We start from the raw sequence: 27656 nt of genomic DNA, 5'->3' as shown, positions 1-27656 counted from the left end.
GCAGAAAGAAGAAGCCTTCCAAATTCCCCTAAGGCCGGCTTTCAAGCAATGGTAAGTTGAGCACCAAGCCTTTTCCTCGTTTTTTCCCCAGTGTTATCTCTAAATATAGTGGAAATTCGGTAGATACAGAAAATATTTTTCATTGATCATCTGCCTTTCCGCTTAGGATAGTACTGGCTCAATCGTCTAAGCTATTCGCACAAACACGTCATATACGACGTGTTTGTGCGAATAGCTTAGACGATTGAGCCAGTACTACCCTAAGCGGAAAGGATATATATATTAGACATACCCAGACGTGGGTTCGTGTCCCACCTGCGGCCAGTTTTTTCCTCCACCGACATTTTCATATATCTATAGTTTGCACATTTCAATTGAATAAACAATTCACCCTATGCTTTCCTTGTTTTGCTTGTCTGTGGCCCTCATGTGCTTGTGAATTACTAAACAAGCCGGGCCCCTCGGTTCCCCTTCTTCTCGTTCATTATATCATCATTATCATCAGGATCTTATTTTTTGTTTACTGTCCACTGCAAGACGAAAGCCTCTCTCAGCGACCCCCAATTACCCCTGTCTGGCGCCAGCTGATTATAAGCGTCTGCAAATGTCCTAATTTCATCACCTCACCTAATTTTCCGCCATCCTCGACTGCACGTCCCTTCCCTTGGTACCCATCCTACCCTACGCACAAAAGTCAATGGAACGCCTATGTATTTCGTCCCACACTTTGGTAAATATCTCGAAACTGATGTGATCCTGGAAATTCATTTCAAGTGGATGCGTCTTGCAAGCTCACCGGATACAATTCGTAAATTGCAATATGTCGTAATTAACTAAGGAGTTCATTAGTCAATTTTGTTAATTAGTTGAATATGTGATTCGATTTGTCGTGCCGTCATTTGTCGTGCCGTCATATGCCGTCATAATCTGGGATCACGTTACTAAAACTAACACTGCTAAATTAGAGAGAGTTCGAAAGAAAGCGGTACAGTTTATTTATAACTCATATGGCCGTTCATCTATCACTCATCAACTGAATCAAAGTGGTTCGCTTCCAGTCTCTCATAGAAACCGCATCTGTAGTTTAAAGTTCTTTTTTCAATTACTCAAAGGTCAATAGAATCTTAACACATCCAACATTATATCGTACTCCTCTATAAGACAAGACAACGGCACGATTTTACAGTCACACCATTAAACGCTTGAAATAACTCCTATAAGTAGTCTTATTTCCCCAGAACGATTACAGATTGGAATATTCTTACTAATGATGCAGTATCACAAACGTCACTACAAATTTTTGGAAGCTATTTTTAATTTCTTAACATCGTTTGTACTACATTATATCCTTGTGTTGCATTTGTGTCTGATATTTTTTCATTTCTTTTCCTTGATCTTGACTTATGATTTATTTATGAATTTATTTGATTTCTTTTGGAATTATGTTTGCTGTTTCCAACGGCTCTTTACTTTAAGGTCTTTTATAAGATCGCAGTATCAATAAATAAAATAAATAAAAAATAAGAATCCAATAATTACCACAATACTTGTAACTCGTGTATTTGAATGAAGTAACTTTACTTGTAGCACGCGCAAAGCAAAACCCCCAAACTGCACTGACATATATGTTTGCGCGCTGGAGTTTTGTACCGACAGGCAGACGACGCATTAATCACGCCGGACAAGATGCGGACAAAACTCGCCAGCGCACCTCTAGTCGTACATGCATGCGTATTTTTTCTCGCAACAAGTTGCCGCATTTCTTGGTTATTTGGCAGTCGCAAATTAGCACCTCACCGCACGTCCGTCCGTTCGAGGATTCAAACGCGACACTCGGATCTCATCACTTCTTGCGCCATCGGTGGGCGCTAGGCACACCGAGATAATGCATCGTAGTATGCGATGAAAGTGAGAACTTTTGTGACGCATTGTGGCTGCACGTGGTCTCCCGGTGATCGCCGTGCAGCGCTTAGCGGTGGCGCAAAAAAGCGCCGGTCGCTGCGATTGCCGCGTGTGAATCGCCGAGCACTGTACCAGAAGGAAGCCAACACTGCTCGCAATATTTGTTTTTGCACCGACACTACCGATGTCAAACGTATACTTCCAGCTGCATACGCAGTCGAAAGTTATATGGTTCCGGAATCACGGACGGCTTGTTTAGAAAGCCTTCCGCCGTTGCGGGCATTTACCGAAAATCGTGAATAGGAACTGTGTGCATACGCAGCCTGAAGAGTTAGCCGCGAGCAAGAGCCCTTGACGTGCTGACTTCACAACTGTGTATGCCAAGATGCCGCATCAAAAGCAAAAGTAATGATGAAAATTACGAAACCTAAAAGATGTTGCATACATCGTGAAACACGTACGATTGAACTTATTATGCAAGTTTGAATTATAGGCATAAATTGGCTCAGTAAAACGAGTTGTAAAGTTGGTGGCTCGCTGTTTGCTCTCGGTGTCTGTACTCTGTATGTCGTTAGTGGGCTCACTTGTTTCATTGTTGTTGTTGTTTGTTTGCTTGTTTTTGTTTTGTTTCTAATCTGGAATATTTCTTCAGGTGGCTTTCCAAGTATGCTGTACATAAAATAGAGTTGTTTTCGTATGTAACGTTCCTATTATTAAATGTTCCTGTAGATAGTACCGCATCGGGTTCACATTCTGCAAGCTTGGCCAGACTCACTGAATAAATTGAAATTCTTAATGCATTCTACAGCTGTACGCTTTTTCGTGATTCTGAAATGAAAGAAATGTAGTTACACTGAATTTGGTAAGGGCTAGAAATGGCTAGAAACCTCTTGTAAGGGCTAAAAACCACGACATCTGCGATTTTTTTTTCCGGTACAGCCGTGTGAATATTATCTAGCATTGTACTGGTCGAGCAGGCGCAAATAAGCTGCACAACTGAATCTCAGCTTTCATGCCTGCAGGCTGCGAAGAGTTTGTGTTTTTCGCAGTGCCTGTGGTGTCCAGACTTTTGCTCGTGAATGTACACTACGTGTTTAGCGCACAGATGTCGTCAGTGTGCACACGACACAGCGTCGCCCTCACCCGCAGGCCACGCCGCCACCCCTGACGCGCCCGCACGAGTCCGAGCCGAAGCTGGTCAAGACTCCCGACGCGCACATCTCGAACGGGGCCTCCAAGGAGGGCATCCCCGACTACGAGGACTCGCAGCACAGCGCACACGTGAGTCACAGCTGGCCTGCTGCTGTGTGCTTCGAGGATTTACGACGCCCGCGAGCCTTATATAATATTCACTCGTTTAGGCTGACCACGCCGTAGGCTTCATCGGACTTGTACCGCCGATGCGCGCAAACAGAAGCGCTCGAACATTTGCTACCATCGCTGCGCCACATTCGCTGCAGTGCATCCAACGCTATTTGAAGAGTGCCGCGCAGGCATTAGGCCTTTCTGTCGACAGCGCGGAAGGCCTCCTCTGGCCGCGTGGATCCACTCGCGTACCAAATAATGCACGTTGTAGCCTGGGCAACTTCGTTGGTCGCGAAGCTAGGATTGGCGGCGTGTCTAGTGTTCGCGAGGTATGAAGACCGCAAGGAAGCCGGCGAGGCGGTACTTGTTACTTTCCGCATTTCTACTCAGCGCGTCTAGTGTTCGCAGAGCAGCTTGTGCAAGCAGAGCTGTCAGCTCCGAGCAGCCTCTTTCTGCCTGTCTCCCTTCTCCTTCCCACACTGCTGAGCGTTTGTTAGGTGTCAGACATGCGCTATACAATTATACGGTGCGATCAGCAGGCTTTCCTCTTCTATGTCAACCAATCTCTCTCTCCGCAGAGGCTTTCCTAAAAGTATTACGAGGGTGTTGCGATCATTCAGCTGCTACGGGATTGAAGGATGGTGCATGGATTTGTCTAATCCGTGTGCTTGTTGCTCCAAACGTTGTTGTGGTGTTATTTATTTCAATTCACCTCTCAAGCTCGTTTTTCTGAATGCATGAAGTTTCTGTGCAAAATATGTACATGCGAAGTGTTATCTTTGTACCGCAATGTTTGGCTGAAAATATCAATTTGCAATGTCCCAAAGTCATTTGAAGCGAGAGTGACGAAGATTAGGCAAATCTATGTACTTTTCAAGACTTGGGACATTAATGGTGAACTAGCAAAAAAATTCGGCGGGTGAGAATCAAAAGCACGGAAAACACGACGCTAGCGCGAGTACACATCAAGAACGATACTAGTAGTATCGTGTTCTCTTGGCTTCTCGTCCTCGTCCTGGCAAGTGCAATACATCCAGTGCGCGCTAACCGATTGTGTCTGTATTACAACCCTACGCGCCGCAACAAGAGTAACTTTCAAACCGAACGCCGTTTGCCCTTCTCCTCGCGGGCACCGCGCCTCCCAGTCTGAGAGTCAACGCCAGACGCGCAAGAGTGCCTACGTACATGTCCGTGCTGTGACGTCACTCATAGTGACACGTGACTTGGAGAATTATTCCAGGCAACATCAGTTATTTGTCTTAATCTGCCGCTTCTATAGTCGAATAAAGCTTACAGAAATAATAAAACACACAAACTTAATGTCTGCGTGTTTTTCTTTTACATCGTACCGCAGCAAGAGAGGTGTACAGCCGTGGGCAAAATTATGCGGACCAGGGGTTGCGCGATAAAGCCAATTTTTGTGGTGATAGCTAATTTACGCCAGGTTTTCGCCTCTTCGCCGTCGCCGCACTTTGAGCCGTGGCCGCACTGTGACGTCACACCACGGGCCTCAATTCTCCGGCAACTCGCCTCGTCACGGCCACCGCTCCTGCCGTTGGGCGCTCGCTGCGCCCTCTGTATGACGTCACACCCCGCGCTCCGCAGCTGTTGTTTACCACATTCCACTCAAGTGTTGTAAAGCTTATATTGGACAGACCGGCAGGTGTCTCAATATTAGACTAAACGAACGTCAGCATTTGCTTAACAATCCCAATGCTTCTCATCTAGCCTCGCATTGTTTTACGTGCGACTGCAAACTATTGTTTGAGGACACAAAAGTCCTTTCTAGACACAAATGCCAAACTACACGAGAAATAATTCAGGCGTATTTCACATAAAGACTAGGAGAAACTTGTGTTAGCCAGGCATCAATATCATTGTTAGACAGTGAATTTCAATATTTGCTCTGCACGTGCGTCAGTGGGAAGTAGTGCTTTTTCTTGTTTGAATTTTTTCGGCTTCACCATTTTCTTATTTGTTTGATCTGGTAACTGTTATCCTTTAGACCATGTGATTTTCTATGCTATGGCATTTTCAATCACTCATATATGTTGTTCTTTCCAATAAAGATTTAGGTGTGAGCTGGCGCTTGTCCTGTCTTCTTCTGCCACTGTCCGTGTTCTTTCGTTCTTAAACCAAGAATATGTTACCGTACCAACTCGTTCATCCTTTTGAAAATTCCTTGCGGTAGCACACTTCTTAGACGGCACATAACTTCCAGCGTATATCCAAAATTTGCTTTGTGTCCTGGTGAGGGACCCTTTAACAATGTCTAAAATCTGGAAAATACACCAACTAGTCCAACTTCTCTAATTTTGTACTGTCCCTCATACAGCTTTTATCTACCGCTCCTCTGTTTGTTTGTTCAAATAGACGAAAATAAGTAAATTTATTGATTACTTGATTGATTTCCATGATTTCGGAACCGTTATACCTGCACCTCCCATACGCACTATAGACCTACACCAGGACGCTACGTCACAAAAATCTCTTTTCGTATAGACCTATGACACGGCGCTACGTCACGATGATGCGGTGGCGTTGTCGTCGGCAGTGACTTTCGCATGGTAGGCACTCCGCGGCCCAGCCGCCGTTTTACCTCTGCGGCCCAGCCGCTCCTCTGTTTGTTCAAATAGACGAAAATAAATAAAGTGACTGATTGCTAGATTGACTCCCATGATTTCGGAACCCATCATTTCCATGATTTCGGATTGCGGTATTTATTCTATTGTTTTGCAACGAACGAAACGCAGTATACCGACGAGCTGCGTTGCGTCGAAATACGCAAGAGGCTCAAGTTTTGATAGGTTCACTGTTGATGAAAACCATCGCAAGCATGGACTGGCGCGGTAAAAAGCGAAAGTTGGATTCTGATACTAGACCATCCATTATGCGCCAATCATTTCGTAACAGTTAAGATCCTTTGTTATTTCGCGAGGCGTGCATTAGCCAACGTATGATCTTAGGAGCGTTTATAGCGTGTCATTACAATTTCTTGCGCACTGTGGGAAAGCTAGATTAGGATTAGCCTTGAATTTAGCTCGATCGAGCACATGCACCTCAAGGCACGTCACATTCAAGTTTATTGTCATCTCAAAGAATTGAGCCACCTGCATTGTAGACATCCTATCACACGTTCACATACCCAGGCAGCACGATCACAACTGCGCTAATTTACCGTGTGTATGCCAGAAACGCGCCGAAACGTGTTAATAAAATTCTGCGCTCGAAATTAAATGTACAGAGTTGGTACAGAGTCGGAGCGATCGGACGGCCTCGGCCAACAGCTCAGATTGCTCGGGCCTACACAGTCGGCGTCGCAGTAGGGTCGGTACTTCGCTGCACCCATCACATAACCGAGGCGATCTTCTATCGGCGCTCACGCGACATTGAAGTCGGCTACAGTTTGCTTTTCACCTGACATGATACTTAATACAACAAAATTATGTCAAATGTGCGCGAGTTTCGTAAAGAAGCGTCCTGTACTAATCCACTGGCATGATCGCGAGCAAAGATCCGACGGCATTTCGTCTCGCAGAGGCAAAGCAAACACTGACCGGCTCAGCAAGGCGGCTCGGCTGTCTTGCATGTACTACGTTTCTTTTGTTGTTCTCACCGATGATGCCGATAAAACCAATTAATTTAAGCCCACGTTAATCGTGTTGTCAAAAAACTTCGAGTGCGCTTCTGCTTCGCCTTTAAGAGTAGAACGTGATAGCGTTATTGGACGCTGTTGACGCCGACACCGTATTTTCTGCGAGATGGGGCCTGATTAAAATTTTTAAAGGCTCGGTTTTCAACATTTTCATCATTGTTTCCTAGAACTAAAGTACAGCGAAACACCATCAGAATTGGAGGAGGCTTAAGCTTCGCCTTTAAGAGTGGAACGCGATAGCATTCAAAGATCCCTGGCTGCTTATCAGGCTTTTTTCTCGTGTATTCAAATTACACTCGGATGCTATCACGTCTGCAGGTTCTGGTTAAGTCGTACTTAACCGTTTTTCTGACTGATTTTACTTTGAGAAATTCAATTCTTGTTCACTAACACCTTGCACCACGTGAAGGACCCGCCAGGTCGGGGTGGTTCGGGACGATGTGGTTCGGCATGATTATTTCCGCCAGACGCCGGTGCTTAGGCCGACACCGACACCGACGCCGGATTTTCTGCGACACGGGGCCCTTAAGGCTGTCGCGTTCAAATGGCTCGCCCTACTGGCCCTGCGAAAGTGGATGTCCAGCGAAGCTGTTGAAAACCGCCTCTACAACTGCTGAGGGAATATTGTTTATGAATACGAGATCATATATTATATGGCCCAAAAGCGAAAAATTAGGCGTCAACATCCGATGGCACCAAAACACACGTGACCAAGTGGTGACGTCACGGTTGATAAGATGACGAAACGTGATTACGTCATCACCTCAAACATCGCTTGATGACGCCATCATCACACCAAAGGTCTAGGGTTGAAGTCACGTCAAACGTTACGTTACATGATAACGGCATCGTCACGTCACGATATCACATGATGACATCGTTGGATAGCGTCATTGTGCGAAACGTGACGTCAAGCGATGACGTATTCGTCAAGTGATGATTCCACGTGGTGACGTCATCTGATGCCTCTTGGAGAAGTCACTCACTGTGCGCTTCCCGCTTCCTTTGCACTGTCTCCAGGATCGGCCTACATTTTATTGCGATGGCAATTATATGGACACTTCAACCGGATTTCTGCCGTCGCCGTCGTCGTCGCCGTCACCGTGAGGTTCCCTATAGATAAAATCTTCGCCGCGCGCCGTATGCCCGAGCGGAAGCGTGCGGGGACGCGCGTTATCACGGAGAGCGAACGCACTCAATCACCCACGCGCAAGCAAGGAAGCGGGAAGCCAGGGCCGGAGGGAGCGCGGGGGGGCGGCGCACTTCTACGCTGCCAACAACCGCGCTCGTCGCTCGTCCGCACCGTCTCTTATCTCCACACGGCTCTGACCTTTATGCGCCGTGCATTCGCCGCTTAGTTTCCGTTGAAGCGATAGACCGCACGTACCTTCGCCCGCTGCACGGCGTATGCGCTAGCTGCCAGCGTTTTGACAGTCGTTGGCTGCAGTCATTCAGTGTGATCTATTCATGTTTGCTTGTGCGCGCTCACACCATGCTTGTTCATTCAGTTAGGAATAGTCGGGCCACATTTTCCAACGCACGCTACACATGCAACGCTGCCAAGATCGGCAGTGCAGCACTACAGGTGTGTCCCTTCGCACGCGCTGCCCACAGTAAGCGCTTCACATCAACACCACCGTTTCACACGCGCCTTCTCGTGGTCATCGAGTCTCTCTTCATGTCGGTCTACTTACGCCGCAGCACACCTGCTTAGTTAATCAGCTCATGTTTACTACAACTCATATTGCTACCAAAGCCGCTCACCTTACTTCGTATGACATTGCTGTGTTGCCATCGCATTCATTGCTTCGCCCTTAGGGCGAAACTGTGACATTTTTGTGTGTGTGTGTGAGCACCGCGCACGCGGTCACGAAAAATCCGGACCAACTAGAGGCTAACAGCTTCGCTGTATAAGAAAAGGAAAATCATGTGAATCATACGCACTGTGGGAATCTGTGTAAGCGACGCTTTGTATGCTGTCTGCTTTGATTGACGATCATTAGTGGTGATGTTGACGGCAAATGGTTAATTTTTTCAGGATTTAGTGCAATATACGATAGTGGTGAATTCATGTTAAACGTTACCTTGCGTGCACCAATGCTGTTTGTCTGCGTAATACACAGAACACACAGCGAGGCGTGTTTTGTTGACGTGTTGTTCTGCAGAATTATTCATAACCTCCGAGAAGGTTAGCATTGTCATTTCCTCAGACGGCACATCACATCGTGGTAGAAGTGGTAAACTTAATTGAATTATGGGGCTGTACGTGTCAAAACCACAGTCGGATTTAGGGGCACGCAGTAGTGGCGGACTCCGGATTAATTTTGACCCCCTAGGGTTCTTTAACATGCACCTAAAATGAAATGTTTATTAAATGCGAAGCATTTCTTGGCGAACATTTGCTACTTTGACAGTATCTATCTATCTATCTATCTATCTATCTATCTATCTAGCTGCCTACGTCTTAGTGCTCTCATGGTCATTTCGTTACCTTGGTATGTACCAAATTTGGTAGACTATGATAAGAGTATATGACGAACATAAATGACATGTCATGACATGAATGTCATGACATGCGTGTCGTGTAGGTCATGAAACAGTCACCTACGTCTTGGTGCTCTCATGGTCGTCTCGTTAACTTGGTAGGTACCAAAATTGCGCTAGTATGACAGGAGTGTATGGCGAACATAAGTGATGGGTCATGACTTAAATTGCATGACCTGCGTGTGATGTAGGTCATGATAATGACTCAGCGAAAAAAATTCAATGACTCAAAAGCCACTGGAGTGGGGTCGGACGTGGGCACTAAGTGAAGGACACACTAAAGGATGATGGTAGAAATTGTAGTCATGACCATGACTGAGCAAAAATGACAATGACTCAGCCAAAAAAGATTAACACTAAAAAACACGAATGAGTTCGGACATGGGCACTAAGTGAAGGAAACACTAAATGATGATGGTAGAAATCAGTCATGAGCTAGACTAAGCAGAAATGACAATGACTCAGCCAAAAAAGATTAACACTCAGAAACCACTGAAATGTGTGTGGACATAAATGATAGGTCATGGCATGAATGTCGTGACATGCGTGTCATGTAGGTGAAGAAACAGCGGCCTACGCCGCGGTGCTCCCCTGGTCGTTTTAACTTGGTAGGCTCCCCTCCCCGTACACTACTTCGCATAATTTCGATTCCCACAGGGCGTGGGATCTGCCGGCCTTTTTATTGCGATAGCAATTATATGGACACTCCAAAGAAGATTTCTGCCGTCGCCGTCGCCGTGAGGTTCCGTATGACGTCAATGGAGATGAAATCGTCGCCTCACACCGCCGAACGCTGTATGTGCGAGTGAAAGGGCGCGAGGGACGCGCGCTTTCACGGGGAGTGAACCCACGGCGGAGAACAAACGCGCGTCCTGCGCCGTGCTTCCTTAAGGGCTGCAGAAGTAGGTGTCTCTTTCCTCCTTTACAATCACCATATATGTAGAGCAAACGCGCCTTCTTCCGACGCGCGAAAGGCCGTGGGGGGGGGGGGAGAGGGAGGTGACGTTTAGCTGCGGCACCAAGTGCCTATTTCTATCAGAGGCTCCGGCAACAGTCAGCAACGCCGCACGCATTTTGTGCGAACGCGGGCAAAACGTCGACGGCGTCGACCTTAGTTCTGCGTGTTGCCGGTGCTGCTGCATGTCCAAGTTTATACAGCTGATAAAGCTACTATCATTACTACGCCTAGCTCTCTACAAATTTGCTATCGCAATTGATGCTTCGCCTTTCAGGTGAAACTGCGACCACTTTTTCCCCTTACAATTACGTAGTAGCCAGGGAGAGGGGCCGTAGGGCAGAAAGTTGCTTGATCCAGCTTGAATACCGCTCGGCGCCCGCTGATCACATGACAGCAGTTGGTGAACATGGCTGTCACAGTTATACGTTCTACTTCATTTCTAACGCATTTCAGACTACCACAAAATAGCAACGCCTACATAAAAGCGAGTAAACATTCATAACGATATAACAGTACATACATTATCGTTAAGTTATGAGAAAGAGTGCAAGCACTAACACATTTCCTGGCAGCGTTATTAGAAATCTATTTATTAATTGCAGAATAAAAAAGAAATGTCGCAGGAATTAGACAATTATTACTAGTAAAAAACAAATTGTACATATATTTATTATTATTCTAGCACTAAATGGGCTCAAGGAGGCGAAGAAAAAATGTTGCAGTGGCTTAGCTCGGCTATGCCAGGATATACGTAGCGTTAGCAAAGGTTCAGCTGATTATTCTTAGCTTTACTGGTTGTCTAGATTGTCAAGGATTAGCTTGATTGTCATGCTTACTGCTGCTCCAATGACACACACAAACGCCAGTCAGAAGCGCAGCGGCTCCAGCGCAGTGTCAGACGGCGACTGCACAGCGAGCGCGCGCCGGCGCCAGTGCATCTACCACGGCTACGACGTCACTCCTCTGGAATGCGCAGACCGGCGGCGGTGAGTCGCGCGCGGCGGCGGCGGAGTGCGCGAGAGGTGCCGGCTCCGGTAGCTCCGGTGCGCAAGCCGTGTGACATCACTGATCCTTGCGCATGCGCAGCACGGCTCTTGATGTGCCGCGCGAAACGGGCTTGGCTAGGCCAGTGTAGCTAACGCTACAAAAGAAGCAGATCTTTCTGTGATAATCCTTCAAGTAAAACATTATTCTCCTCAAGGATATTAAGACAGAGTGGCAAGGTGATACGTGGTGCGGCAAAAGGGTAAACCAGGAAACATGAGAACAATAAACAGCAGCCTTGTACATGCATAGTATTCTGAAAACGTATAGCGCAGTTATTTTAGGGCTTTAGACTTTGTGAAGTATTCTTCAGTATGTGTGTACCATGAAGAAAAACCCATAATTCTGAGTATTTTATTATTCTGTTTATTAGTTTTTCTCCATACTGACAAGCAGTAAGTGATGACTAGTAAAAAGAATGCATTGTAAATAAAATTTTTCCTTTGTGCTGGTAGCCCATGCCTGCGACGGCATAAATATTTCTTTCAGTTACTTTCTCGCACACATTTTTAATGTGTGCCTCCGAAGTAAGTGCCTCAGAAGAAACAACACCCGAGCACTTTATTGACGGTACAACTTCGATTATGTCGCTACGCATAACAAGTGCAAAATTACTGCGAATGCTTTTGTTTTAGAGCGCTTTCCTGCGTCGGCGTAACCGAGCGTAACCGAGACGCGAGGAGGAAAGCGGAGGAGGGGGTGCAGCGGAACCGTGAGGCGGACAGCGTGGGAAAGGGTATGGCTCAAGTGTGAGAAGAAAAGCGCGGCGATGGTGGCTAGGAGATGGCGCCAGAGTAGGGTGCGTCGTCTGGGAGGCCTGTCTGCGGCGGCTGCTCTGAATCGCGCCCACCCGTCACCCAATCGCTGCCTCTCGCGATCTCCAGATTAGCGAGGCCGTCGCGCCACACTTCGCTCCGCTTGCCACGTGCCGGACGAGACAGACTGTCCGCGCCAGCGGACAATGAAAACTTGTATAGAGCTGCACTCAAATTTCGCATTAGGAAGTATCGTAATCGTCGGTAAACTTTTTTACATTGCTTTTGTGTAAAGGGTTCACTTTTAAGCGATTTTGGTTGTCCACTGACGCTATTTCAGGAATTTATTGCCATGCATTCATAAGCATGACCAGTGCTGCCCGAAGCTAACATAGTTAGGTCATCTGCATACGCGATTAGATTAACTAATACAGGGTTGTAGAATGTCATTGATGTATAACAGGAGCATCAGGGGACCTGGTATGCTGCCTTGTGGTACACCGGATATGAGTGGTTTTATCGATGATGATGGAAAATTGGGAGCCATCATTTGTTCACGATAACTAAAATAGAACTTTATAAGGACCAAACCAGTTCCTCCGATGCCATAATGATTAAGTTTGTGTACTAATAAGTTATGGTTAAGCAGATCGAAAGCTTTGGAAAAGTCTACATAAATGCCAAGAACCAGTTGTTTTTGTTCTAAAGCGCTAATAAATATTTATTTTTGTTTATTGAGCGCCATTGCCATTCTCGGAGATCTTTTTTGCCTGAACCCAAACTGGTCATCGGATAGAAAAGAATGCTTATCAAAAAATCTGCTTTCTGACATAAATTATGTTTTCTATCCCTTTAGCTAAAACCAGAAGGATTGAAATTGGTCTACAATTGGGCATGTCTGACGAAGAGCCTTCATTATGTACAGCAACAGCCTTGGCAATTTGCATTTCGCGCGGCAAGGTACCGGTGCACATTGCGGGGTTATAAATGTGGGTTAACACCGGGGCCAAGATATCAATGACGTATGTAAAATATTTTATTTGAAAACCATTTTTATCCTCAGATTTACTCAGGCGAAGATTTTTACATACATATTGTCATTATGCCTTTTTCAACTGCAAGACAGACACAGGGACTCTAGAACACCTGGTGTCTGATATGCGTAGTCGGAAGGTGAATCAGATGGACAGGAAAGGGTTCTAGTAACATTTGCAGAAAATTGATTGAACTCTTTGGAAAGCTGAGTACTACTTTGAACATGTCCGTCATAACATTGGTGTTATGTTTTCTTTTTTTTTCGAAAATTTAGAAGCTTATTTATTTCAGCCGAATGAACAGTTGATTTTCCAGTGGATGAATTACAGGGAACGTCATTAAAATATTCAAGCACTGCATTCGCAATTCTTGGTTTAATTGGTTCCGTAATACTTTGTTATAGAGCAAATTTTCGGCCGCTTCAGATTTTACAAACTGGGCGTACATTTTTTGTTTTGTCTTTATTTTTAGTAGGTCTTGGGTAAAAAAAAAAGGCCGTAAACCTTGGATTACCAAACAACTCATCAGATTGATCACAAAGAAAAATAACACGGACCAAATGTTCTTACAAAGTCGAGATCCAGATGATTTCACTAAGTTCAAGTCGTTTCGTAATGGACTAATTGCTTTATTGCGAAGAACCACAAACATGTTTAGTGGTGTCACTGACCAAAAAATTGTTTGGAGTGAGTTAAACTCACTATTAGGGCGCTCTTACTCTGCTAACCCTGACAGTATACTTCTAGAAGGCAGTATTGTAGTGGCATTGAACTTGCAGACAAATTGAATGACTATTTAACTAGTATCGTTGGGGACTAGCGCGCATGAGTCGGGCGCACTTGATGCTATGATTAACCACCTAAATAGCATATTTCTCCTTCTTGTAGTAGTGCTGAAGTGCTGTTCATTTTGAACAAATGAAATGAGCGAAAGCGAAGACCCGTTCGGTCTTAAATTGAAACCTATTATCTATGTTATTGATGAAATCAACCTTGTACTAACTGACATATATAATCTATCTTTGAAATCCGCAGCAAATGATTCCGCAGCAAATGAAGAAAGCAAAAGTTATCCTTAGGCATAAAGGAGGCTCCAAAAACGAAAGAATTGAGTGTCATTCCACTCTGCAAAGGTGGATGAGCGGCAAAGCTGTGTATGTCGTGATTGACCGTTGCTCCGGTGAAACGTTCCAAGTTTGCGGAATCGGGGCCACATGGACGGTTCGCATTTCTTTCCGCCTCGCGGTCCTGGCGGGCAGTACGCTTACGCTTGGCGTCCGCTGCCCGCTCATCGTCGGCGGTCTCCTTCCGCCGCCGCCGCGCCCATTCCCTTTTCTGTTCACGCCGTCGTTCTTGTAGGCACAGGCTGTTCTTCTTCAGACCGTACAACACGCGGCCTACCTATTTCACAGTCAGAGCAGAACTGAGGAAAGGAGCCTACGTAGAGCATGACGTCAGGAGACAGAAGACACTCACATTGGTTGGCACTAGTTTGAATACGCGGGATGGCGTATACGTGTATGTTGCGAACGTAGATATGGCCGACGTGGGTCAGAGTGTAGTATCTGTTATGATCAGCTTAATATCTGATACGGGTTGTATTTGAACTCAAAATATTAAACCTATTTTTGCAAATTTGCGTAATGCTTTAAGCCTGCTTCACCTCCGCCGGGGGTCAGCCCGGTATTGCACTATCGTCGGGATCGCCCCAGGGTTTTTGGTCTACAGACATCGATCCGCTTGAAACTAGCCGCATACAGCTTTGCTGTAAAACACGTTCAATGTACCAGAAAAAGTTCGCTAAACTGCCACTCGGAGGACATTGCACCGCCGTGAACATGTCTCGTCCAGATTCAGCTGTTAGCATTTCACAGTCAGGAGAAGACAGCGTGAAATTTTTGTTTTCAGTTACAGCAGTCCCGTTTGGAACTTGTATTTATATCCCACCTCCTCTGCGATTTGACCTATTTAGAGCGAAATTGGAATAATCGCTGAGCACAAAAATAGGGGAAATCATTCTGGTACCATGTTTCACTAAACATTATCAGATCAAAAGACAAGTTGAAAGAATCAAAAAGCATATGCATGTCATCAATATTGCTAGGAACAGAGCGACGACTTATGCGAAGTGTTCGAAGGCAATATTCATTTCAAAATTGATTCAGGTTCACACGGGTAGATAAGGAAGAGCAAGCCATAATGGCAGCAAACACCTTACGTTAGCTTATATAACCACGTCACTGCCCGCAGAAGTATTGATGACAGGACTACCTTCACACTTTCGCGAGAACACGTGACCCCCTCGAACCCACAAAAATATAGTCTACTGAAATTTCCACTGAGCATCACGTTGTTCTTTTTTTATTTTTTTTGCTCTTTTTTCTGACAGCCTGTGCCAGCAAGCGCTTTCGATCCGGGCATACGTGGTAGTTTATATACATGGGTGTCGATGCTTCAAAACCAAGTTTATCACAAGACAGCTTCTTTCTTCTGGCCTTTTGCAAAACATGGCCTCGCTTTCGACGATGAATGAGCTGCGCTATGTTTTTGCTGGATATATAGATTGCCCGGCAAAGCTACTAGGTGGCACACGCTAATGTCAGACGGGTTAGATACTTTCAGCGATGTTTTTCCCTATTTTTTCCATAATTTTTGCCAAATCTTCGTTCGTGTTTACTGACATTCCCTTGGTTTTGAGGTTCATGTTACGGGAATACAGTTCACACTCTACCAGGAGAGCGTCATTCATCTTCATCTGAGCATCCAAAAGATTGCACCGTTCTTTAGCCTCTCATTCTCTACCCTTCTGGAATTATTTTAACTCAGCAATTTCTTCCCACCATTCAGCGTTTCTTCGTATCTGTCTCTAATAACTGACAGACTGGGGTTTAAATCCCTGAGCTCGTTGCGGATGTCCCGGTCCAAGCATTCCCTAAAATACCTTAGTTCCATTTCAATTTCCGTCTTAAGCTCTTCAATAGCAGAGGCCAGCACTTTGCTCATCTTTGACATAACGAATGACGTTCACTATACAGAGGTATCACAACTACACTAGTACAGTAATACAGTAATGGCAACAGCGACGTGGAAGACTTCCATTACGGCTGCCATGCAAACACAACCACTGCTGCCGTGCAAACACCGTATTCTGAAGTGTCCGAGTATTTATAGTCGCATCTGAATCAGAGTACACGAGCGTTTCTTATTTAGCCCCGGCCGAAATGTGGCTGCCACGGTCGTGATTGAACCCGCGACCTCGAGTAACGGTATAACCGAAAAGCTACCGCAGCGGGCACAGGAGTGTTGATTTGACGTGCAGACGTTTCCGTAGTGACGCCTAGGCGCTACGGTGCTTTAGGGCGGATTTGCATCTGCACGCCCTACGTCAGGTTGTCAGCTCGGCAAGTTTGCATGGTGTTTATTTTATTGCGATAGCAATTATATGGACACTCAAAAGCAGATTTCTGCCGTCGGCGTCGCCGTCGCCGTGAGGTTCCGTATGACGTCAATGGAGATGAAATAGTCGCCGATGATGATGATGATGATAAGTGGTTCTTGAGGGAAAGGGAAAGGTTGGCGCTATCTTCTGCAGCCCTTGAGGGAGCACGGCTCAGCGCCAAGTCGCCGAGCGCCGAACGCTGTATGTGCGAGTGAAAGGGCGCGAGGGGCGCGCGCTTTCACGGGGAGTGAACGCACGGCGGAGAATAAACGCGCGTTCTGCGCCGTGCTCGCTTAAGGGCTGCAGAAGTAGGCGTCTCTTTCCCCCTTTACAATCACCATATATGTAGAGCAAACGCGCCTTCTTCCGACGCGCGAGAGGCCGTGGTGGAGTGGGGGGAGAGGGAAGGGATGCGACGTTTAGCTGCGGCACCAAGTGCCTATTTATATCAGAGGCTCCGGCAACAGTCACCAACGCCGCACGCATTTTGAGCGAACGCGGGCAAAACGCCGACGGCGTCGACAACAGTTCTGCGTGTAGCCGGTGCTGCTGCATGTCCAAGTTTATACAGCTGATAAAGCTAATATCATTACTACGTATAGCTCTCTACAAATTTGCTATCGCAATTGATGCTTCGCCTTTCAGGTGAAACTGCGACAACATTTATTGCGATAGCAATTATGTGGACACTTCAACCGGATTTCTGCCGTCGTCGTCGCCGTCGCCGTGAGGTTCCCTATAGATAAAATCTTCGCCGCGCGCCGTATGCCCGAGCGGAAGCGTGCGGGGACGCGCGCTATCACGGAGACCGAACGCACTAAATCTCCCACGCGCAAGCAAGAAAGCGGGAAGCCACCGTAGGAGGGAGCGGGGGGGGGGCGCATTTCTACTCTGCCAACAACCGCGCTCGTCGCTCGCCCCGCACCGTCTCTTATCTCCCCACGGATATGACCTTTATGCGCCGTGCATTCGCCGCTCAGTTTCCGTTGAACAGATAGACCGCACGTACCTTCGCCGCCGCAGCTTGCTGCCAGCGTTTTGACAGTCGTTGTCTGCAGTCATTCAGTGTGATCTATTCATGTTTGTTTGTGCGCGCTCACACCACGCTTGTTCATTCAGTTAGTAATAGTCGGGCCACATTTTCCAACGCACGCTACACATGCAATGCTGCCCGGATCGGCAGTGCAGCGCTACAGGTGTGTCCCTTCGCACGCGCTGCCCACGGGCAGCGCTTCTCATCAACACCACCGTTTCACACGCGCCTTCTCGTGGTCATCGAGTCTCTCTTCATGTCGGTCTACTTACGCCGCAGCACACCTGCTTACTTAATCAGCTCATGTTTACTACAATTCATATTGCTACCAAAGCCGCTCACCTTACTTCGTATGACATTGCTGTGTTGCTATCGCATTCATTGCTTCGCCCTTAGGGCGAAACTGTGACATTTTTTTCAGAAATAGCAGAAACGTACCGTGCCGTAAACTTCCAGTTTGTCCTCAACTGCTGTGGTGTCTACGGGTAACGTTTCTTTGCCTTCGTTCGTCGACTTTTCCCTCTGTTGGCAGAGTAGACGCCACCCCAACCCCTCCCTCCCGCGCTGCCTTCCCGCTTTGCTCCTTTCGCGTGGGAGATTGCGTCGCCAGTTCCCCTTGTGCTCGGTTCCAAGATACGCATTTGGTGCCGCAGCACAGCGTCGCCCCTCTCCCTCCCTCCCATACCCCCATAGCCTTTCGCGCGACGGAAGTCGTGTTTGCTCTCCGCCGTGCGTTCGCTCTCCGTGATAGCGCGCGTCCCCCGCGCGCCTTCACTCGCACATACGGCGCGCGGCGACGATTTTATCGTCCTCGGTCTTTAATGGAAACCTCACGGCGACGGCAGAAATCCGCTTGAAGTGTCCATATAATTGCTATCGCAATAAAATAGGCAACGGTTGAACATAGTGCATGCTAAAAATTAAATTATGCGGTTTTACGTGCCAAAACCACCATCTGAGTATGAGGCACGCCGTAGTGGGGGACTCCGGAATAATTTGGACCACCTGGGATTCTTTAACGTGCACATAAATCTAAGTACACGGGTGTCTTCTGCATTTCGCTGCCATCAAAATGCGGCTGCCGTGGCGGGGATTCTATCCCGCGACCTCGTGCTCAGTATCCCAGCGTTGAAACCTATAGCTTTATATAAAGATGAGAGAGAGAGAGAATGCATAGAAAGGCAGGGAGGTTAATCAGGTGTAGTTCCGGTTGGGTACCCTGCACGGGAGTAGCAAAATATTCCGCAACTGCTTTGACTTCTACTCTGCTAGAGTCGAGCAGGCGAAAACACTCTGCACTTTTACGAGAGCGCTTGCGGATATATTTCCAAAACTCCGCCGGCCTGTCGGAGGCGCTCTTACCGAGAATAAAATATGTGAGTCGTGATCCCACTTATAGAGGTGTTTGCAGAGAGCTTCTCTGTGCACGCAATCTTTATGATTTAGGGCCGTGATAATTTCAGAGAACCAGTGGGGATATTTAGAGTGTTTAGGTCTGTAATGGGGATTTATTTGCGCGCACTGCTCAAAACAAGCTCTTTAAACTGGTCTACTTGCCTATAACATTGGTTTTGACTATAACCAGTGAGAGTGACAGTCCAACAGGCTGCATTTGTTCTGTATATAATGATTCTAATGTGTGTATGTAATTGTGTTCCAATCAACTCCGGATGTATTAAAATTACCAAGAAGGATTACTCTGTGCTTGCTACGGGAAGATACTACCTTTTCAATACGAGAGATGACGTCGAATTTCTCATGTATGTTCGTGTAAACAAAGTAAGTTGTTGACTTTAAAAAACAATTGGTACATTTCGACTGGGGTGGGAATCGCACCCCGGCCTCCAGTGTGCGTGACGAGCACGGTTCGCCGACGCACAGGCGGCTCTGGCTTTAAAGGTGTGCCTAGTGCGTGCGTCATTGGCCACGTGACGGCGCAGCAAATGGGGAGTAGATGACGCCACGTCATGAGTGTATAGGCGTACACCGTGTTTGCAAACAACGGTAGGCACCGTCGATATATTGTAGGTCTTATAGCGCTGTCGCGTAGGCTCCGCCCACATTCGCCGCCACCGCTGGCACGCGTAGGATGGCGCACTTTTCTTTGGGGGAGGGAGGGGGGTGCCGATATCTTTATTTAAGTATGGGGCACACGGTAGGGGAGGGGGGGACTCCTGAACAATTGTGACTACCCGGGCTTCTTTAACGTGCACTCAATGCACGTTCTTTCATTTCGCCCGCATCGAAATACGGCCAAACGAGATGGTAGGCCTAGCTCGCTGACCGCCGCAATGACGGCCACCTGCCATCTGGCCGCAGCTCGTCATAGCACGCTCATTTTATTGCGATAGCTATTATATGGACACTTAAACCGGATTTCTGCCGTCGGCGTCGTCGTCGCCGCCGTCGCCGTGAGGTTCCCTATAGATAAAGTCTTCGCCGCGTGCCGTATGCCCGAGCGGAAGCGTGCGGGGACGCGCGCTATCACGGAGAGCGAACGCACTCAATCTCCCACGCGCAAGCAAGGAAGCGGGAAGCCAGCGCCGGAGGGAGCGGGGGGGGGGGGGGGGGGGCGCACTTCCACTTCGCCAACAACCGCGCTCGTCGCTCGCTCGCACCGTTTCTTATCTCCACACGGCTCTGACCTTTGTGCGCCGTGCATTCGCCGCTCAGTTTCCGTTGAAGCGATAGACCGCACGTACCTTCGCCCGCTTCTGCGGCGTATGCACTTGCTGCCATCGTTTTGACGGTCGTTGTCTGCAGTCATTCAGTGTGATCTATTCATGTTTGTTTGTGCGCGCTCACTCCACGCTTGTTCATTCAGTTAGTAATAGTCGGGCCACATTTTCCAACGCACGCTACACATGCAATGCTGCCCGGATCGGCAGTGCAGCGCTACAGGTGTGTCCCTTCGCACGCGCTGCCCACGGGAAGCGCTTCTCATCAACACCACCGTTTCACACGCGCCTTCTCGTGGTCATCGAGTCTCTCTTCATGTCGGTCTACTTACGCCGCAGCACACCTGCTTACTTATCAGCCCATGTTTACTACAATTCATATTGCTACCAAAGCCGCTCACCTTACTTCGTATGACATTGCTGTGTTGCTATCGCATTCATTGCTTCGCCCTTAGGGCGAAACTGTGCCATTTTTTTTGACAACACCTTTACTGTGGGTTTAAATGAATTGGTTTTCTCGGTTTCGCTGGTGCGAATAGTAAACAAAAAGTAACGCATGCAAGACAGCCGAGCCGCCTCGCTGAGATGGTCAGTGTTTGCTTTGCATCTGCGAGACGAAATGCCATCGGATCTTTGCTCGCGATCATGCCAGTGGATTAGTACAGGACGCTTCTTTACAAAACTCGCGCAAATTCGACAAAATTTTGTTGTATTAAGTATCATGTCAGGTGAAAAGCAAACTAGCCGATTTCAATGTCGCGTGAGCCGCGATAGAAGCGATCGCCTCGGTTGTGTGATGGGTGAAGCGAAGTACCGACCCTACTGCGACGCCGACTGTGTAGGCCCGAGCAATCTGAGCTGTTGGCCGAGGCCGTCCCATCGCTCCGACTCTGTATCGACTTTGTACATTTTATTTCGAGCTCGGAATTTCATTAACGCGTTTCGGCGCGTTTCTGACGTCCACACGGCAATTAACGCAGTTGTGACCGTGCTGCCTGGGTATGTGAACGTGTGACAGGATGTCTACAATGCAGGTGGCTCAATTCTTTGAGGTGACAATAAACTTGAATGTGACGTGCTTTGAGGTGCATGTGCTCGATCGAGCTAAATTCAAGGCTAATCCTGATCTAGCTTTCCCACAGTGCGACAAGAAATTGTAATGACACGCTATAAACGCCCCTAAGATCATACGTTGGCTAATGCACGGCTCGCGAAATAACAAAGAATCTTAACTATTACGAAATGTTTGGCGCATACTGGATGATCTGGTATGAGAATCCAACTTTCGGTTTTTTACCACGCCAAGCCCGTGCTTGCGACAGTTTTCATCAACAGTGAACCTATGAAAACTTGTGCCTCTTGCGTATTTCGACGCAACGCAGCTCGTCGCCATACTGCGTTTCCTTCGTTGGAAAACGATATAATAAAAACCGCACACGTAGAACCCGCACACACACCCGCGAAACCCAGCGGCTACTGAGGTATAACGGTGGCTCAGCCGCCGGAGTGCCTACCATACGAAAGTCACTACCGACGACAGCGCCACTGCATCTTCGTAACGCAGCGCGGTGTCGTAGGCCTATACAGAAAGATATATCAAACTCTATGGGACGCCCTGGTAAACACCCGACCATTGAGGACGGAAGCTGACTAAAGGGTACTGAAAACGAGAGGATGCGCCACTCATGCATTAATTACGTATGCACGCGCAGACGCCCCCCCCCCTCCCCTCTGCTATGATGGAATTAACGCGTTCGTTATGCCGTACCGTGCATCGCACAAACATATTCAGCGAAATCTTCATGAACGGGAACTGTCGAAGACATGTGCAGCATTATATTTCGGTCCGCGTGGTGCGGAATGTGTATGTTCGGCAATGTGAATATGTACGCCTCCCTGCTCGTATTCCGCACGCATATATAAATAAATCGCGCATACTACATCAGCATAACCCCCACATACATTATTACCACGCATAACAGATTCCGCACCATGTCAACCGCCATATATCATGCTATAGCATTATATGGCGGTCCAAGAATTCGCGTATACTTATATCTTGTTCAGTTCCCGCTCAGAGAGATGTCGTTTAATTTTTATATCTCTATTCTAGAGGCTTGTCTCTCGACTAGACACTTAGGTACTTGTTCTTGTGTCCTTGCTTGCGGTCTAGAAGAGTATTGTACGTACTTGCCGCGATAGCGCAGTCGCTATGGCGCTGAGCTGCAGAGCTCGAGATCGCGGGTTCCATCCCGGCCGCGGTGGCTGCATTTCGATGGAGGCGAAATGTGAAAACACTTGTGTGCTCAGATTTTCGTGCAAGTTAAAAAAAAGCCAGGTGGTAAAAGTTATTCCGGAGTCTCCCACCACGGCGTGCCTCATAATCAGATCGTTGTTTTGCACGCAAAAACCCAGAATTACTTATTATTTGCGCGAGTTTCTCAAACAATACAATTCAGTCCATTGGAGACCACCTTCCTGATGGGAGGCAATCACTTTCCCCATTTTCCCCCTCGTGGACAGAGCAGGCGCAAGGTTACGACTCTCTGGAAGAGTACGAGAGTTACTTCTCCAAAATCGTCATCTCCAACAGCGAAGAGACCAGGGCGTCGGCCAGCGAGGTAAGCGGCGCGGGAACACCGCCGTACCATTATTCAATGGCGGCAGTGCGCCAGACAACGTAGCTCGGAAAAGTGCATTGAGTGTGTTCGCAGCAACTTATAGCCCTTAGCACCGACGCGCCCCCCCGACGCGCTCCCCGGGATCAGCCCACCCCTGCTCTTGACACGGCCTGCAGCTTTTTGCGTACGTTTACGCAAACGGTTGAAATGCTGGGCGGAAACTGTGCGCGGTAGTTCAGCGGCTAAACAGCGGATAGCAAGGCAAACACTATTACTCTATAAACACTAAACACTATCAGGTTACAAATAATATGTGACGCCTCGCCGGCTCAGCAGTTAGTTGAGGAAATCGATTTCTGTCGTAAAACAAGTATTGACAAATTGCCCTATGTGAACTACATGAACGAGATAATTGAAATAATGTTGTCGTAATACTACACTATACAAAAATGTGCACAGATAAATTTAGGACTGCACTAAAACCAAATCAGAAAACTTTAGAAAAGGGCATTCAACAATCGATTGCATCTATGTCACTGATGCCGTAGTTGACAAGTATGGAGAATCCAGCCCCCTCTATGAGCTCCAATTGTTACGGAAAGACGTGTGATCCACCAGAAATGACAGTTGTCGTTGGAACATTAAGGTAAGGCGGAAGGCATTTCGATACAGTCGAACCCGGATATATCGAATCTGAAGGGAATCACAAAAAAAAGTTGATATAGGTCATCCGATATATGAAATAATAGGCCCTGAGGCAAACAGCAGCTTACCGATTGGTGCGTTCGAGGGCCGCTAACTTACGGCACGCCACTCGAAAGAGAAAAGTAAGCACACTTTATTTACATGCAAAAAAATTCAGATTTTTTTTTCTTCTTCGAAATGAAGTTGAAGATGCTCGTCTCGATCTTGTCAAGACTGTCGACGTGCGAAAGCCCTGTGCCTTCCATATCAACTCAACCCACACGAGGACGCGATAAAAGACGCAGTTTCTCCCGAAAGGCGAAGCATCGATTGCGATAGCAAATTATTAGAGAGTAAAACAACAGCAGTGGGCAAATTGACCTTCGCGCTGTCTCTCGTGTCGCTTCAACGCGAACTCAACGTCGAAAGCAAAGCGCATACGAAGCTACCTGCACTCGGCGCATGCACTTTGTACCCGTCGCAGATCGCTTTGAAGATGAGGGCCGTGAGGGCGCGCACTTCGCCCACATCGTAGATCGCTTTCAAGATACGACGCGCGCGCGGCCGCGCTGTGAGCAACAGCCGACGAAGCAGAACGCACCCCCTCCGTCTCTCTCTCATCGTCACCTCGCCCCCGTGCCTCGCGCGCGAAGGAAGACCGCGCGTTTCCTTCCTGCCTTCCTGCCTCGTGTTCGCTACATTGAGCCGCGACTGTTGGCTCACCCTCGTACGCTTTCATTTGCACACACTGCGTACGGCGCGCGGCGACGATTTTATCGCCGTTCGTCTTTATACGGAACCTCACGGCGACGACGACAGGTGAAATGCGCTTGGAGTGTCCATATAATTACTATCGCAATAAAACCGGAAAGAAGGAATGTTGACGTTTGATGTAGCACACGGGCTAGCCGAACAGCTCGACGGCGCTCAACTGACGGCACACACGAGACGCGCAAGAAGCGCAAAAAAAAAGTCACAGGCCTGCGCGGCGCACGCAGCGCAGTCAAAGCGTAAGCTGCTGGAACGTAAAGCCCCTCAAGAGTAGCTCCAATTTGGGTGCCACGCACAAGGTCTTCGCGGCAGTCTGTTCGCCTCGTTTTGACGAGAACGATCTGAACTGTCCGCCCGGCGTCGACGGCGAGCTGCGGTTGTAATGCTCTCTGCACAGCAGTTTGCTGATTAAGGCCTTACAACTACAACTTACATGTCGGGCGCGCCGCGTTTGTAGGCACCTTAACTAGATGGCACCACCATACTGGCGGAGGCTCGGCAGCTCGGGAGCGCGTTGATTGCGCGCCTCGTCTGAATCCCATATCGTCGTCTGCCCCTGCGGGCGCCTTGTTTGCAGGCATCTTACTTAGAACGCGCCACCACACTCGCGGAGGCTCGAGTCGTCTCCCCCTGCGTTTGCCTTGGGGTATTTTCCGCGGCCCGATAGCAAGCGCTTGCGTGGCTCAGTGTGAGAGTATCCGGCTTCCACGCAACGGGTGCGGGCTGGATCCCGGCGGGAATAGGGTACTTTTTTTGCGTTTCCGGCGATAGCGGTTACGCGGCGGACGCCGGCGGTGGCATCATCGCGAACCGAAACGGCTATTGGAATGAGCCCATAACAGCTTACGCTGTAAAATAGTTAGTGACGTTTCACTTCGTGAACGCGCGGGACGCACAAGTATGTGGATCTCCGCGATGCATCGCCGCTTTTCTCTTTCCCCCTTCGCTCAACGCCATCTAGACTTTCCTCTTGATTTTCCATGCGCTCAGTGCGCTCCTGTGTCCTTTCCCGGGTGCGCGATTCTTTTCTCCACCTCCAGGCGCCAGAATACCTCAAAGTGCACATAGTAGTACGCTTTGAGGTCTTCGGTGTGGCGCCGCTTTCGCTATAACGAATGTGCTGGTGAACGGGCGTTCTATATGCGCGTGCAACGCCATGCAACATTTGCATGGGATTTTCAAGGGGATTTTACAGCTGTTCGATCGATATACTCAATACTTCGATATATGTGTGTTCGATATATTCGGGTTCTACTTATTTACATCTGCAGAAATTCCTCAGCTACTCTAAATCTTGACAAGAAATGGAAAAATACCTGGTAAAAAAAGGGTGTTAAGCTAGCAAATACAATCTAACCATTGTTTTCCGCAAAAATATTTGGTGCTAGACTACAAATGTTCAAAGGTACTGAAGAAGGAATATATCTCTGCAAGTCGTATTTTGCAGGTGATATCTTCTGAAATGAGTGAACAACTGGTAAAGCCTAGTACTACATCCCAAAAACAGTTTGCAATCTTTGTGGTGTATCATCGTCCTACAACAGTAAACGTCATCTGTCATGCGTGCCTTCATTTTTTTTAACTCTGCGTTTCTGGTACTTGCAGTTCACGGATGGCACATGCGTTGTCTTCGCGACACAACATTCTTGGCAGGGCAGTAGCGAGAACGCAGAGTTTTCAAGAAAAAGGAAGCGGAAGCAGGATAGATCCAAAATATTGTCGTGGGACAAAGATACGGCCCAATATGTTTAAACTGTTTTTAGTGCGCAGATTCTCGCGAGAATGCATACGTATCGACGAATACGCAAAACGTTCGCGCAAGACCAAGACAAAAAAGAACAGTTTGGAGACTTAAATTTAAATTTACGTTAAATGTATTCCAAGATTACTATCAAAAAATAATGTTCAATGGGGAGCAGGAGTTCTTTGGTAAAGCCAATATGCCGAAGAGTTAGTGAGCAAGTATACCTGGTCCAAATAGCCACTCGGGTAATGCGAAGAAGGTCTACAGAATAATTTAAAATATGCTGCAATCCCCGGCACCTCCACCAAATGTAGTGTGACGATTCATTACAATACACTAATGTCTCACGCAATCGAGGTCGCACCGGTAGTCCACGAACACTGATCGCGCACACAGCGACAGATAGATGCAAGAGCGTTTCTTCGTCCTAGTCTTGACTACGTTTAGAATGCATGTGATGGGCACCCTTAAGTCATGAAAGGCTTGAATGTATAGTGCTATTACTAACCTACGCTGCCGAACTTGGAGGTCAACGAAAGAACTTCAAGAAACGCGCAGAACGTGCCATATGCGCTAGAATAGATAATGGTGGCCGTATAGTTCGGCGACAAGACGACGTCAGTACGCATTGGAGAGCTAACATTGGTAGATATTTTAGTTGATAATATTAAAGCGATAAAGAGGAGCTAGGCAATTACGCGTCATTTTGGTTCAATAGATAATCGCATATTTATTAAAGTAAGAGTGTATATTTGTTAACTTAAGTAGGTGCCAACAAAAGAGAAAAGCATTTGCGAGTGGCAGGGGATAGAGTGTGTGATGATATTAAAAAGGTTGCAGGCATAGGTTACGTTCTATTCATATAAAACAGGAGCATTTGCGGCTCTCTTCTCCTGCGTCGTTCTGTGGATTCAGGGCGGCCGATGTTATGACCTCTAGATGTAAAGTGTGCTCAGGGAATATTTGAGCACGTCCCGTAAATGAAATAGAACGGAAATCGCCCATTCTTGCTCTGCAATGTCGAACACAGCCCAGCGGAAGTTCTTTGTGCGCACAGCGCTGCCATTGCAGGGACAGAATCCATCCTCAAATACGCATTCAATCGCGCGCAGGACAACAAAGGTGGCGACGAGGACGAAGAGGCCGAGCGGCTGGTGCCTATCGACCGCCTGCGCGAGCTGCTGGACCCGGCCGTGCTGACAGGCTCGGTGTACCCGTCTCACGTGCGCGAACTGCGCCTGCTCAGCGAAGAGGCGCACCGCTGGCTGTCGCGACGCACCATCGGGGGACCACTGGGCCTGGACCTTGGCTGCGGACCCATGGTGCAGTTCCCGCTGCTGCTCGCCAACGGATACGTCGACACCCTGGTGGTCGCCCACTTCCTGGACCAGACGCGCTCCTTGCTCCAGACTTGGCTGCGGGACGACCGCGACAACGCGCTCAACCTGAACGGCATGCTCGGCGCCACCGCGCAGCTCACCGGCAAGAC

The 27656-nt window shown here is 47.8% G+C and overlaps 1 protein-coding gene and 1 non-coding gene across 2 annotated transcripts; both read left to right on the top strand.

Moving 5' to 3' along the window:
* Positions 1-27656, top strand: LOC125941852 (uncharacterized; the record flags this gene model as incomplete). The annotated part of the gene is made up of 4 exons (XM_049659714.1): positions 1-51; positions 3052-3183; positions 22876-22968; positions 27280-27656. Coding segments are annotated over exons 1-4 (605 nt in total), but the record flags the coding sequence as incomplete, so codon positions are not given.
* Positions 14733-14914, top strand: LOC119435134 (U2 spliceosomal RNA). Its single transcript, XR_005188766.1, has one exon. It is a non-coding gene; the product is annotated as a U2 spliceosomal RNA (small nuclear RNA).

This window comes from Dermacentor silvarum, unplaced genomic scaffold (genome assembly GCF_013339745.2).
Source record: "Dermacentor silvarum isolate Dsil-2018 unplaced genomic scaffold, BIME_Dsil_1.4 Seq478, whole genome shotgun sequence".
NCBI classification, from domain to species: Eukaryota; Metazoa; Arthropoda; class Arachnida; order Ixodida; family Ixodidae; genus Dermacentor; species Dermacentor silvarum.
Note: the sequence above shows the minus strand (reverse complement) of the source record. Positions and strands in the feature narration are given on the sequence as shown.